This window comes from Peromyscus eremicus, chromosome 10 (genome assembly GCF_949786415.1).
Source record: "Peromyscus eremicus chromosome 10, PerEre_H2_v1, whole genome shotgun sequence".
Lineage (NCBI taxonomy): Eukaryota > Metazoa > Chordata > Mammalia > Rodentia > Cricetidae > Peromyscus > Peromyscus eremicus.
This window is the reverse complement of record NC_081426.1, coordinates 293,564-308,573: the sequence shown is the minus strand read 5'-3', so window position 1 is coordinate 308,573 and position 15,010 is coordinate 293,564. Positions and strand designations below refer to the sequence as shown.

Sequence of the window (15,010 nt, the reverse complement as noted above, 5' to 3'; positions counted from 1 at the left end):
TACAGTTTTATTTTAAAGGTGACCATACATAAGTTTAAATTTACTGTTGAGACTGTTTTCTGCTTGTTTTTAACCTCTTTCTTCAAACCATTTTTGGATAAATTACTTAAAATATGGTTCTAGAAAGTTTTCATCAGTATTGGACTAGATACATTGGCATTTTCCGACAAGCCTCCTCTCCCAAGGACCGTTAGGAAAAATCAAAAGTGGGATAGGAATAGTACTGAGAAGGTTACTTCTTAGGAGATAACTGTTTGCCTGAGAATCCTGAATCTTAGCCCAACATATATATGCTAATAGTTTGTGAGAGTCATATACTGAGATCTATGTGGGACTTTGAACACCAGAGAACATGAAATGAAATGAGCTTTGAAGGGAGGTGATTATGATGAAGGCAGTGATACTTGTGTACAAAGGCTGGGCTGTGTATCTGGCTATTGTTTGTTGGCTTTGTTGTATTCATTCGGACACTTTGAAGGATTGAGCTCCCAAGTGTTTATCCACTTCTGGAAAGGACCAACAAGAGTAGGAAAATGAGGTTCCTTACTTATTCTTGTTTTAATGAATAAACACTGTTCATTCCTTTCTTTTTGTTTTAAAGACCTTTTCGGGTTTAATTATTTCCTACAGAGGGTAGTAAAATGGGATTCACAAGTGGTCATTAGTAGTAGAGTCTCTGTGTTTTGGTGTGGTGTGAATAGGTAGTCCACAGGAAAGATCTGACAGATATTCCCGGAGGGAGAAAGACCGAAAGTAAAACCTACCTCGGTCATTTAAATAATATTGCTAGGAAATGACATGAGAGACATTTGGGTTGGACTATAGCAGAGGCTGTGTGTGGCATGACAGTTTCTCCTATTTTTCTCATATGAGATGCTAGACTGTGATGTGCTGATTTCTAGTTTAGTGTTGTTTTACTGACTAGTATTATCTTTCTGCCTTGCTTTGTAGACTGATCAAAAGGATGGATTTTACAGAGGCTTACTCAGGCACGTGCTCTACAGTTGGACTTGCTGCCAGAGCAGGCAATGTTAAAATTTTACGGAAACTGCTCAAAAAAGGTCGAAGTGTGGATGTTGCTGATAACAGGGGATGGATGCCAATTCATGAAGCAGCTTATCACAACTCTGTAGAATGTTTGCAGATGTTAATTCATACAGGTAAAGTAAATGCAAGGTATGGGAGACTGGGTATGTAAGCTAAAATAGTAAAATAAAAAGATGGTAATAAATGATAGCATTTGTTTCCTTTTCTATAATCCTAAAATAAGTACCTCTCCTATTAAGGATGATGAGATTTCTGCCTTGGATGGTGTTCCATCTAGACATCTATGAATATTGTCCTTTATATGGAAGTGTTTGTACTTTATTTACTTACTTTACATTTATTTACTTACATATTTATTTAATTTGTGTTTGTGAGGCATGCATGTAGCATGTACTATGGTATGGAGGTCAGAGGATAACTTGAGGAAGTTAGTTCTCCCCTTCTATCATGTGGGTTCTGGAGATTAAATTTAGGTCATCAGCCTTGGCAGCAAGTGTCCTTCCCCTCTAAGCCATGTCACTGGCCCTTTTGTTTATTTTTGATTTTTTTTTCCCTTTGAGACAGGGCCTTACGATATAACCCTGGCTAACTTGAAATTCATTATATAGAGTAGGCTGGCCTGGAACTCAGAGATCTGCTTGCCTGTTCCTCCTGAGTGCTAGGATTAGAGGCATATACTACCATGCCTAGCCCTTTTATTTTTATTAATTATGCTGAGTGTTGTAGGGTAGTTTGTTGTTTTAATTTCAGCATTTGAAAATTACTCATAATACGTATTATTTCTTTTGTCTGGAAAATGAAATAAAACAACAGGGATAGTGCTGCTAGTGTTCTGTTTGGACTAGTCTTTTCAAAAATGAAAATATTTATTCATTTATATATATATGAGTGTTCTGCCTATTTGTATGTATGCATACCACATGCATGCCTGGTGCCCTTGATGGTCAGAAGAGGAGGTTCCCCTATGTAGTGGTATTTGCTCTGCCCATGACCTTGAGCTGTAGGGCCCAAAGCAGGCGGTGCTTCTTGCTGTTGTGACCTCTTAAAAGGAAACAGAGAAGGGTCACGTGTCCCTTCTCCCTGCTGCCTGAAAGGTAGATTTGCTCCCAGTCAGATCAGACTTCAGCTGTCTACTCTGTTCTGTGTTCATGAGTGTATTTCTTCAATTTATATCTTAATAAATTCCTATTACTTATTAAATAGATTCACGTGGATTGATCTTAATAGGGTCTGGAACTGGAGTCAGAGATGGTTGTAAGCCACAGTGTTGGTGATGGAAACCAAACCCTGGGTCCTCTTCGAGAGCAGTAAATTCTTTTAACCACTGAGCCATCTCTGCAGCCCCTAATCTTTTTTTGTAACACTTTTCATTGTCCTTACTTTTGAGAAATTTTCCTATTACTTGGGCTTTATATATGTAGTACAGCATGGATCAGAGTACCTGCCTTTATAGTGCTTGTATTGTTAGGGGAGATAGATAAGAAATGGATTAAAAAAACAAAACAAAACAAAAAAACCCCAATGAGCAGAATTGTTTCATTTTTGAGAAAATAAAGCAGGAGCAGAATGGAAAGTGATATTGCACATATTTTCATAACTTTGCATAAGGAATGCTGAAAGCTTGAACTATATTTAGCAGCAGCCAGTGCTGCTAGCCTGGCTTCTTTCTCCAGGGACAGCCTATGAAGTATAACCAGCACTCCACTGAGTGAAAGGTCTGTGCTGGAGAGACAAGGATGAAGGATAACTACTGGTGATGGAGTGCAGTGGTCCACTTCATGTGCCAAATGCTTGATTTACGTTATTTATCTGCTATTAGAGGTCATACATATTATACTATTGTTAATCCCACTGGGCTAGAAAAGACCATTACCACACTTCTTGAGCCAAATTTGAAGTAAACTTTATTAAATACTGATCAGGACTATGGACACTGGCCAGGTCCATATCCAATAGTCCCAGTGTTTATATGGGCAAAACCTATAAGGCTCCATACTTCCTGACTTTGTCCAATCGAGTGCAAGCATATATCCTGACATACTTCTTGCCTAAGTACGTCTTGAGTACATGTCGAGATCAAACACATCTTGTGCAGTTGGGGCAGCCAACGTTTATGGAAGTGAAAACATATGGCTTGTTATCTTACATCAACAACAGCCCCCAGCATTCCAGGAAGTTACCTATCCTTGGACAAGTGGGGGCTTACAGGTTAGAGGCATTTTTTTGTTTTATAGATCTCTTAAGCACAGTTATTAAAACTTAAAACATAACTTTAGCTCTCACACTATCCTCAAAAGTTTTTGTTTGCATTGAGAAGACCAAAACTCAGAGAACTTGACCTATTGAAGGTTACGTAAGTATTTGGTTTGAACTCATATCTGCTGACTCTGATGCCCTTGTTTTTGTTTTTTTTGTTTTTTTCCTACCATACCATCCTTCTAACACTTGCCAGAAGTAGACATTAATAGCATTTGGCTAATTTTTTTGAGACAGTGTTTTATTTAGGACCTTGTACTCTGATTCACTGTCTGTCCATTTCCCAGGTGTTGGGATTATATGCATGTGTTATCACACCAGATGTATTCAGTGAGGATGGAGTATAACTGCCCATGCTGTAACACTTTCCTTATATTTCACTGAGCACAGTAAACTTGTCACAGGTGTAGCTGCTTAGACCTTATTACACTGGTTACTTTAAACAGTGTCCTATATGTTGTACCTGAACTATCATCCCTTGGAAACCCCTTGTTACTTAACTGGTTTATATAAAAAGCATTCTTTATTATGTAATATCTACTTCTGTGACCAACTTGCTGTTGTCTTTTTAAGTGAGTATTTTATTATTTTATGCATATAGGTTTTTTTGCCTGCAGGTATATTTGGATACCACATATGTGCCTGCTGCCTGAGGAGGCTGGAAGAGGGTGTTGGATCCCCTGGGACTGGAGTTGTAGACAGCTGTGAGCCTCCATGTAGTTTCTAGGAATCAACCTTTTTCCTCCACAAGAGCAGCCAGTGCTCTTAACTGCTGAGCCAACTCTCCAGCCTCTTTTGTCTTTTAAAAATTAACCAAGATGTGGTTGTACATGCCGTTAATCCCAGCATTCAGGAGTCAGAGGTGTAGCTCTTGTGAGTTTGAGGACAGCCAGAGTTCCATAGTGAAACCTGGTCTCAAACAGACAGACAGACAGACAGACAGACAAATCCTCAAACAAACCACCACCACCATCAAAATAAAATTATCAGCCAGGTGGTGGTGGTGCACGCCTTTAATCCCAGCACTCGGGAGGCAGAGGCAGGCAGATCTCTGATTTCGAGGCCAGCCAGGTCTACAGAGCGAGATCCAAGACAGGCACCAAAACTATACAGAGAAACCCTGTCTTGAACCCCCCCCCCCACGCAAAGAAAAAATTATCTAAATCTGTCATCTGTTATCCATCCATCCATCCATCCATCCATCCATCCATCCATCTCACAGTTTATTTGAGGAAGTCTAAACTTTTTTAGATACATATGTAAGAAGTAGGTATTTTCTCATTGAACCTGGAGGTTGCTGATTGAGCTTGACTGAATGGCCAGCGAGGACAGGGATCTTCCTGTCTTTGCCTTCCTGTGCTGTAATTACATGTTTGTACTATAGCATCCAGCTTTTATGTGTGTACTGGGAATTTAATTTATATCCTCATGCTTTTATGGCAAGCACTTTATTGGCTGAGCCACCTCCTTAGCCCCTTTACATTTTTTTATTCTCTGCCTTGTTCATACTTACCACTGAACTGTATTCTCAGTCCTACTTTTTTGGGGGGGAGAGATCGTAGTTATTTTTGTTATTTTTTTTTTTTTTTTTTTTGAGACAAGGTCTCTATGTATTCCTAGCTATCCTGGCACTTACTGTAGATCTGGCTGGCTTTGAATTGCCTGGCTATGCCTTTTGAGTGCTAGGATTAAAGGAGTGCACTACTATGCCCAGCCTCTAGCCCTATTTTTTAAAGTGATACATAGAACAAAAAATTTTATGAGTTCTATTTGGTGTTTCAAAGCATGTATATATTATGGAGTATTTAAATATGAATAAACATGCTTATTTCTTGTGTGTGTGTGTGAGAGAAAAGCATTCAGAATCTTTTGAAGATTTTTTTTAATATGGAAGTATGTGTGTCTGTGTGAGTGGATGTCACATGTGCACAGATGCCAATGAGTCTAGAAGAGGGTATCAGATCCCCTGGAGCCGGAGTTTCAAGTAATTGTTAGCTTGTATGTGTGTGGGGTGGTGGTGGTAACTGCATATGAGTGCAGGTGCCCACAGAGGCCAGAAGAAAGCATTGAGTCTCATGGCGCTGGAGTTACAGGTGGTTGTTTGCTGCCTGATGTAGATACTGGAAACTAAACTTAGGGCCTCTGTAATAGCAGTGTGCTCTTAACCCCTATCTAATCTAGCCTCTTCACTTAATTTTTGAGGTAGAGTCTCTCACTGAATTTGGAGTTTATTGATTAGGCTAGGCTGTCTGGCCAGTGAGCTTCAGGGATCATGCTGTGAGGACAGTGAGACATCAGTGCTGGGATTCCAAACTTGGTCCTCATGCTTGTGTAGCAGACACTTTTACTGTCTGAGCCCTGTCCCCAGTGCCAACATGGCTTATTCTGAGCTGAATATGAGTGACTGAGGCCCAGGAATATGGATTTAAGTTGTACCCAGTAACATGTTTCAACATGCAAGTGGTTTCATGTTAAGATTAATGATTCTATGAGGTTGATGGACTGAGTAAACATTGTGATTGTAGAGTATTGGAATGCTGCAGGTGAAGAGCCAAAATTGTCTAGGGTTATCTTTAGTCTTTTTAGTAATATCCATCTATCAATCCCCTATATCTGTTTCTGAGCTAACATCCTTTTAGCTATTGGGTAAAACGTTTTGGAGTCTATTAACATAATGGATTATTAGCTTTCAGCAACCCAAAGCTAAGGATGTCATCAGTTAACATATAAAACCTGTAGCACAGCCATTTCCATCTTGCTGTAATCCAAATATCTAATGTTTCCACTATTGTGTTTGGAAGATGTCTGTGTGATATGCTTTTGGTCTGTGAATATAAAAGTTCATGTGACTGCTTCTACATTGGAACAAAGGAACCTGAATCTATCTTTCCAGACCATGGTCATTCATATTTGGCTCAAAATAGGTTATCTCTTACACTCTTTGAAATAAGGGCTGTTTTGCATTGCTAAAGCTTGATATTGTAAGATGCTTGACACAAGCTTTTCTCACCTTTGTGATCGACACTTTTGAGATTTGACCTCACCAAATTTAGCTCAATTACTGATATATATAGTTCTGTTCTTATTTTTTAATTCATTTTCTACCAGGAACCATGTGGTTTTGATTTTGATCTTAGTGGGCCAGTAAAACCCAAAATGATAGTTTTTTTTTTACCTATTATTGTTAAAAGTAATAAGCTAGCTTATTATTTATAAGTAAAAGTATACTTTGTGTCAAAAGATGTAGGATGTGGTGTCATTGGAGAATGTTTGGCCCCCACTCTTGTCATTTCTGCACAGATGGCTGACACAGGTCCAGCTCACAAGGTCCCAACTCTTAAGTGAAATCAAGAACTCACAAGGTTTATGGAAGAGCTATGTAATCACAGTGCTTGCCCATTAGGAAGTCTTTCATACCTACTTTGTTTAAAGTTTAGAAAGTAGATGAGGTGCCACTCTGCCTTCAATGGAAAAATGAACAGAGGCTGAGGCATTAAAAACTGAGCTATTTTCTTCAAGTAGCCCTCTTGTCAGGAAAGGAAGAAAGAGTGATAGTTGATGTCCTAGTCAGTACAAAACTGATAGGTCCCTTTGGTAAAATTCACACATTGATGTAAGGGAGCCAGTTAATTGTTGGAACTCCAAATCAATTTAGATTGGGTTCTGAAACTCCCCCATCTCTCTAGAGTCTTACTCTGTAGCCCAGGCTAATCTTGAACTCACAGTCCTCTTGCTTTAGCCTACCTAGTGCTGGAATTGCAAGTGTTCAGCCTTGGGCCAGGCTGAACCCTTCTTTAACTTAACAACTTATTGTTGTTAAGTGTGTTTGTGTGTTCACGTGTTTGCATATATGTGCATGATCTGTGTATGAGAGGGTGAGTATGCCATGGTTCATGCATGCAACAGAAAATTTTGTGGCTTTTGTTTTCTCTTTCCACCTCTTTGTGTGTTCCCAGGATTGACCTCAGGTTACCAGGCTTATGTGGCAAGTGCTTTTGCCCACTGAACCATCTCACTGAAAACCTTTTTAAAATGTTACTTTGGAGACTTAATTTAGAGCAACTCCTTCAATACATAAATAATGGAATGATTACATATCTACCTGCATTTATTGTTTTATAAAATTCAAAGTATAATCATAATTCCATTGAATCCCCCTAAAGATTAGGCCAGCTAAATGTTTACCCATGTTTCATGGTTATTGAACCTGAGCTACAGAGAGTTTAAGTAGCTTGCCTAGAGTATAATCCAAATTATAACCTGCAAAGCCAGGATTGTAGCCTAACTCTTCTAATTCCAAATCCAAATATTACCTTCCTGAAATTGTGTTTTTGTTTGTTTTGTTTTGTTTTTAATTAAATTCTTTAACCAAGTCACTGTCCAAACAGAATTTTTTACAATGCTCTACCTAGTTAGTGTAAGGCACATCACATGCTGATGCTGTCTGGTTGCCAAGGGCACTCCACTTGGGCCACTCTGAACAAGTTCGTTTCCCTTCTTACAGTCTGCTAATAGGACCGTAACTCAAGGTGCAGAGTGAATGGCACAGTGCTAGGTTGAATCTGTGGACTGCACCCCTAGTCCCATGTCAGAAGTTTCATTTCCTTTTGACAGAATGTGAGTTTATTTATTTATTCATTTATTTATTTGTTTGTTTTTTTTTGAGACAGGGTTTCTCTGTGTAGTTTTGGTGCCTGTCCTGGAACTCACTCTGTAGACCAGGCTGGCCTCAAACTCACCGAGATCCACCTGGCTCTGCCACCAAAGTGCTGGGATTAAAGGCGTGTGCCACAACTGCCCAGCTAGAATGTGTGTTTATGCAAATCGTACTTGTGGTTTGCATTTAAGAGGTGAGAATTAAGCTCTATTTCCTTGGTGGAATGAATCTCTACATAAATTATTATTGTTTCCCTTCCTAGTCCTGAGGGTTGAACCTAGGACCTCATATATGCTCGTTCAGTGTTCTATCAATGGAACTAAATCTCTAGCCCTGGAATTTTTGTTGCTATTATTGTTTGGGAAATTTAGCTCTTCCTTCTCATCATTAATTCATTTATTCATCCACCCATTTATATCTGTATGGACTCAGGGATATTTATTTTGTACTTTGGGTTATAGCCTTATACAATATTATTATCTTAAATAGATAGGCCTGAATGTCTTTTTGACTTTTTTTCTGAGTACATTTTTTACTTTGTGACCCTATAAATATGCTACAGGTTCCTTTTGTATATTCTTAGATCCAACTCTGGAACCAGCTATTTTTATGAGAACTCATTTCTTTTGTTGGAGAATGATATTTAAAACTAAGATTTAGCCGGGCGGTGGTGGCGCACACCTTTAATCCCAGCACTTGGGAGGCAGAGGCAGGTGGATCTTTGTGAGTTCGAGACCAGCCTGGTCTACAGAGAGAGATCCAGGAAAGGCGCAAAGCTACACAGAGAAACCCTGTCTCGAAAAACCAAAAAAAAAAAAAAACAAAAACAAAAAAAACCCCTAAGATCTAGGTACTGGTGTGTGATTGCTTTTAAACCCTTTCAGTAGAAAGAACTAGAAAATGTTTTTATAATCATTTTGTAGAAATGTAATGTAGAAAATGGATGTATAATCCATGTGTGTATGTGTGTATACATTATAGTTATTTCTATATCTATATTAAGTTAGTACTCTTAAATGGTTTTGTACTAATGTCTGGACTATAATCTAGAATTACATTCTAGATTCATTCTGGCTTACCCTGTTACTTATATGTACCCTCTCTCTTCAGCAGATCTGTAGTACATTATTTGTTTGTTGTAGTCTGTACATAAAATAGTTTTAGAATTGTTCCTGTCTGTCTTGTAAAAAAAAAATCCAATCCATTATCAACTACAGTACAGTGTTTATGTACAGTTATGGGGGAGTCATATGTTTGTAGTCAAAACAATATTTTCAGAAATTTTGTTGGGCATCATGTTGTCTCTTCCTCCTTAGAGAGTTTATGATATATTCTGAAATACAATTAGTTTCTTCTGTCACAGTTTATATTCTGTTTTTTGGTTTAAAAAAAAAGCCTTCATCAATATGGCTTTGTGAGTAAATGTGCTTGCTGTCAAATCTGATGACCTGTTTGAGCTCTACATGCATTCTATGGTACATGCATGTATGTAGATGTAACAGTCTTATTAAATAAGAAACACAGAGCCAAATACAGAGTTAAAAGCCCAAGAGGTCAGAGCAGTAGCTAAGAGCTGAGACTTAAAACTGCCTTCTTACCCTTCCTGCCACTGCCATACTTCCCCCCAGAAAGAGGCCTACTTCCTGTGTGTCTGTCTTTTTTTTTTTTTTTTTTTTTTTTTGGTTTTTTTCGAGACAGGGTTTCTCTGTGTAGCTTTGCGCCTTTCCTGGAACTCACTTGGTAGCCCAGGCTGGCCTCGAACTCACAGAGATCCGCCTGGCTCTGCCTCCCGAGTGCTGGGATTAAAGGCATGCGCCACCACCGCCCGGCGTGTGTCTGTCTTTTTATTGACTTTCTGTTCTGCCTTCTTATTGGTTGTAAACCCAACCACATGACCTCCTCGTCACTGCCTGTCTATACAGACCTCTAGGTGTCTGTGGTTGGTACTGAGATTAAAGGCGTGTGTCCCCATGCTGGCTGTATCCTTGAACACACAGAGATTTGCCTGTCATGTGATCGGGATTAAAGGTGTGCGCCACCACTGCCCTGCTTCTGCTATGGCTTGCTATTAGCTCTGACCCCCAGGCAACTTTATTTATTAACATACAAATAAAATCACATTTCAGTGGTATTGTGTTCCCCAAAATATTGTGCACTCTAATAAACTTATCTGGGGTCAGAGAACAGAACAGCCACAATATTAAACATAGAGGTTAGGCAGTGGTAGCACACGCCTTTAATCCTATCACTTGGGAGGCAGAGATCCATCTGGATCTCTGAGTTTAAAGCCACACTGGAAACAGCTAGGCATGGTGACTCACGCCTTTAATCCCATTTAATCCCAGGAAGTGATGGAAGAAAGCAGAAAGGTATATAAGGCATGAAAACCAGGAACTGACTGGCTAAGTTTTCAGGCTTTCAAGAAGCAGTTCAGCTGAGATCCATTTGGATAAGGACACAGAGGCTTCAAGTCTGAGGAAACAGGATCGGCTGAGAAGTTGGCCAGGTGAGGTTAGCTGTGGCCTGTTCTGTCTCTCTGATCTTCCAGCTTTTACCCCAATAACTGGCATCAGCTTTGATTTTATTAATAAGACCTCCTAACAATTCGTGCTACAAATGTACACATGTGTGCATGCATGCAAATGAATAAATGAATGTTACAATGTAAAGTATTTAAATGGATAGATTAAGAATACTGCTGGCTGGTCTTGTGTGTCAATTTGACACAATCTAGAGTCATCAGAGAGGAAGGAGCCTCAGTTGAGGAAATGCCTCCAGGAGATCCAGCTCAAAGGCATTTTCTCAATTAGTGATAAGTGGGAGAGGGCCCAGCCCATGGTAGGAAATGCCATCCCTCAGCTGGTGGTCCTGGGTTCTATAAGAAAGCAGGGTGAGCAAGCCACATGAAGCAATCCAGTAAGCAGTACCCCTCTGTGGCCTTGGCATCAACTCCCTGCCTCCAGGATCCTGCCCTGTTTGAGTTCCTATCCTGACTTCCTTCAGTGATGAACAGCAATGTGGAAATGTAAGGCAAATAAATCCTTTCCTTTCCAACGTGGTTTTTGGTCATTGTGTTTTGTTGCAGCAAGAGAAACCCTAGCTAAGACCAGTTGGTACCAGCAGTAGGGATTGCTTTGACAGGCAGACCATGCTTTTGTTTGAAGGAATATTGACTTTGGGACTGTGGACTAAAAAACATTTGAATGCTTTAAATCCTGCTTAATGGGCCATACTAGTAGGAGCATGGAAGACAGTGGTGCTGAGTGTGATTTGATGAACTGTGGGGACCTTGCTCAAGAGGTTACAAAGGAGAAGAATTTTAGTATGTGGCCTAGAGATCATTCTTGTGATATTTTGGTGAAGAATGTGGCTGCTTTTTGTCCTTGTCTGAAGAGTCTACCTGAGACTAAAGTGAACAGTTTTAGATTATAGACTTTGTCATGCGGTTATTAGTGGAAAATCTTTTGAAGATTTATAATGAGAAGGAATGAACTGAGCAAGGAGAATAACAGATTAAGAAATGGAATAAAGGGTGTGGTGAGCTTAGAGCAAGATCCCACCCAGCTAAGTTTCCAGCTTGTGGAAAGAAACTAAAGAAAAGCTTAGAGCTCAGTTTTGGTGGTGCACATCTTTAATCCCAGCACTTGAAAAGCAGAGACTTGCAGATCTCTGATTTTGAGGCCACCCTGGTATACAGAGCAAGTTCCAGAATATCCAAGCTTAGGCGGTGAAGGTAACTATTGAAAATAGAAAGTTGGTGAAGATATATTTGAAACAGGGGGCCATGTTCCAGCCCTAGTAAGCAGCAGAACTTGGCAGCTTTGGCCATGTGGTTCTGGAGTTAAGGTGAAAGGGTTAAACTCTTCCACTTTCAAAACTGAATTTAGGTTCCAGTTCTCTGAGAATGACAAACAGGTATCTTTTCCAACAAAGGGCTATTTATCACAAGGCCAGGGTCAAGGGAGAGTACAAACAAACACAGAGGGTCTAAGTCAGCCTCACAGTATCTCGAGGACAAACCCAGCAGCCCCTTCTGAGTCACATTCAAGCTTGTGCAGATGTTTCCAAAAATTATAAGACTAAACCTCAGCCAATTAAAAATATGCTAAACAAGACAGGCGGTGGTGGCACACACCTTTAATCTCAGCACTCTGGAGGCAGAGGCCAGCCTGGTCTACAGAGTGAGTTCCAGGACAGGCTCCAAAGCTACACAGAGAAACCCTAAGCAATTAGGTAGCTAACCCTGAAACTCCCCTTGGCTGTGCTTAAAAGGAGCTTTTATGTCCCTTTAGGAGTCATCGCCATTTTGTACAGGTTTGTGACCCCACATGTATGTGGTATAATAAATGTTCTTTGTTCTTGCATACTATTTGAGTCTGGGGTCTTTCTTCAGCGTTTCCTCCGATCCTACATATGGTACGTTGGAGGCAGAGGTATCAGGACAGCATCAGTCTTTGGCTGCCAGGCTCATAAGGAGAGAATTTTTCTTGTGGAGGAGGAACATGGGGAAGACTGACATTATTTTGTCAGTGTCTTCTTTGTCCATAGTTTGGGCCGAATCTTGGCAGCAGGTGTTGCATTGGGGCATCTTGCCCAGTGGTCATTGTTATCAACAATCCAGATGGCATTGTCATTTTGTTGTTCCATATCTGCTTTGGAGACTATGAGTCATTATTAGGAGCTGGGAGTCTCTTGTCTGTTATAGTAAGCTTTTTATTAAATAGTTTAAATGCCATATTCATCAGATGTTTGATAGATTTGAGGACTGTTATCTGTTAAATATATCTGAGCTAAACAAACCTAGGCTTAATCTTGAAAATATATATAAGTTTGGTAACGGCAACCAGGGCATCATCTTACCTTGTAGATATATTAGTCAAAAGGACCTCTCAGGTTTTGTTTTGCTCTTATTTTTTTAAGTATATCTTTAGACATTATAGAAGCAGTTAGACTGCAGTTTATTTATAGACTATAGATGTGATGTTGACAATCTTTAAGAAATATATTTGGACTTTTTTATGAAATTCTGAATAGCTAAGAGTTCAGTCCTATTATTTTATAGAAGGCCAATCATATAGAGCCCTGTAATCCAGAGGGCTGTAATATGATGATTAATTATTAATTTGTATTTTTAATTATATATTATATTTTTAAATAAGTTTGACATGGGATCTCAATTTTCTTCCCTCCTTTAAAAAGCATGATCCCATTTTTAACATAAACATTTTGCACTGAAGAATCATCAGCTTTTAAAATAAAGAAAACCAACCAGTATTAACTTAATATGGTCAAAATTTTAACATATTTCCTCTGGCCTTTTACAATTTTTTTATGTATTCTTAGGTCAGGTTTTTTATCTCTGTTCCTCTGATTTAGCCAGACATTTTTATTTTGGACATCCTTTTCTCTTTCTTTCTCTCTCTCTCTTTTTATTTTAGATAACATTAAACCTTTTACCAAAGTCCTTTTTGTAGTTTCTTTTTAATAATTTAGAATATTGCATAGGTACAATATCTTAAAAAAGATTAGAAATATATGTACAAAATTACCTTAAATTGTATCAATATATAAAAATCTGTACCAATGTGAAACATGAGTAGTTTTTCTTTACCATGACCAATAATAATTTGTAACCAATTTCCCTGAATGATGACAAGTATTTATAACCCATTGAATCCAGATGACCAAAACCCATATATTTTTCCCCCATGGAAACAAAGGCATAATTTTTCCAAACATAATTTATTTTTATTTTAAAGTCAAGACTTGAAAATATATAAGATGTTTTAATTCGGCAGTTTCTTAGCCAGTGTCAGCACAGGATTAAGGTGGGAGAGTCGCCAGCTGTAAATTATATCAACACAGTGAAGAACTTGGTTCAGGATGGGAGGGGGAGCAAGGGGTGGCTGCACAGGCTGTCAGTATTCCTGTAAAAAAAAAAAATCGTTAGTTTCCCCCACCGCACAATTAATTCCAGACTCTCCCTTTAATGCACCAAATGTTTAAAATTCCTCCAAATGTGTTCAAACCAGGTCCAGGGGGGTGGAGCTCATTGCCTGTCCCATGACAGTATTTTTCAAGAACATAAAAGAGGATGAACAGAACATAAACATACACATACAAAAACAAACAATTCACCAGTGTTTGAAAAAGATGGCAGCCTGTCCTGTTCCCGGGCACCTATAAACTACCTGTGGCTACCACAACCAGATTCATATTGGAGTCTCCTAACTCCAACAAATTGGAACTCACAGGTTCTACCAGAAGGGAGCACTGAGTGTCATCAGACTTCAAGACCAGGAGGAAGTTAATGGAGTGTCCTCCCTTCCTCATTTGTTCTCTAGTTTGTGTCTGGTCACAAACCAGGGCAAAGACGAAACAGAGACAGAGCAAAGACATATAAAGACACAGTCCCAAACTCACTGATCTGCGGAGAACAGAATTGTTTTAGAACACTCCATTAATGAGTTTGGGGGGTGAAAGGTAAACGGCACTGGTGGTGGCACTGGTTACCGCATGGAAAGGTCACGGACACGACAGAACCCAACAATACTTTTTAGAGCTTTATCAGGAGGGAAAAGGGGTGGGGGGAAGGGGACCAGTCCTGGTGAGAGAGAAAGATGGGGGAGGGAGCAGAGCAGAGAGAGCACATGGGTGTCCGCATCTGGCCTTTTAAGTCGGGTATGTAGTCACCCACGCCTGCTGATAACGTAAGACGCAAGAACCCACTCTGAGCATGTGCCAGAATGAGGGCAGGATCCTAACATTCCAAACTTTTTGCTTATTATAAAAAAGTGAGTGAATAGGAATAGGGGTGTTGTTTCTCCTGGAAAAACTGCTTCTAGCTGACTTGTGGGCATCGGTTGGCTCTTAGGGGGCTTTAGGGAAGGGGGCCTTCTGAGATAGACAGGCATTCTGGGATGATGGTCTGTCCTGCTGCCATCCTAACAGGGGACCCTAGTGTTCCTGGCCAATCCACCATATGTGGGGTCTGAGAAAATGCTGAAGGAAGACCCCAGACTCAAATAGTGTGCAAGAACAAAGAGCATA

General features: G+C 39.6%; 1 protein-coding gene across 3 annotated transcripts in view; it reads left to right on the top strand.

Annotated features, from left to right (window-relative positions):
* Positions 1-15,010, top strand: part of Asb3 (ankyrin repeat and SOCS box containing 3) — a 124,809-nt gene that overhangs the window by 23,653 nt on the left and 86,146 nt on the right. For all 3 annotated transcript variants that reach the window (XM_059275117.1, XM_059275118.1, XM_059275115.1), the window contains exon 2: positions 952-1,160. In XM_059275117.1, the coding sequence (XP_059131100.1) occupies positions 965-1,160 (196 nt within the window). In that variant the 5' untranslated portion in view covers positions 952-964. The remainder of the gene's footprint in view (positions 1-951; positions 1,161-15,010) is intronic.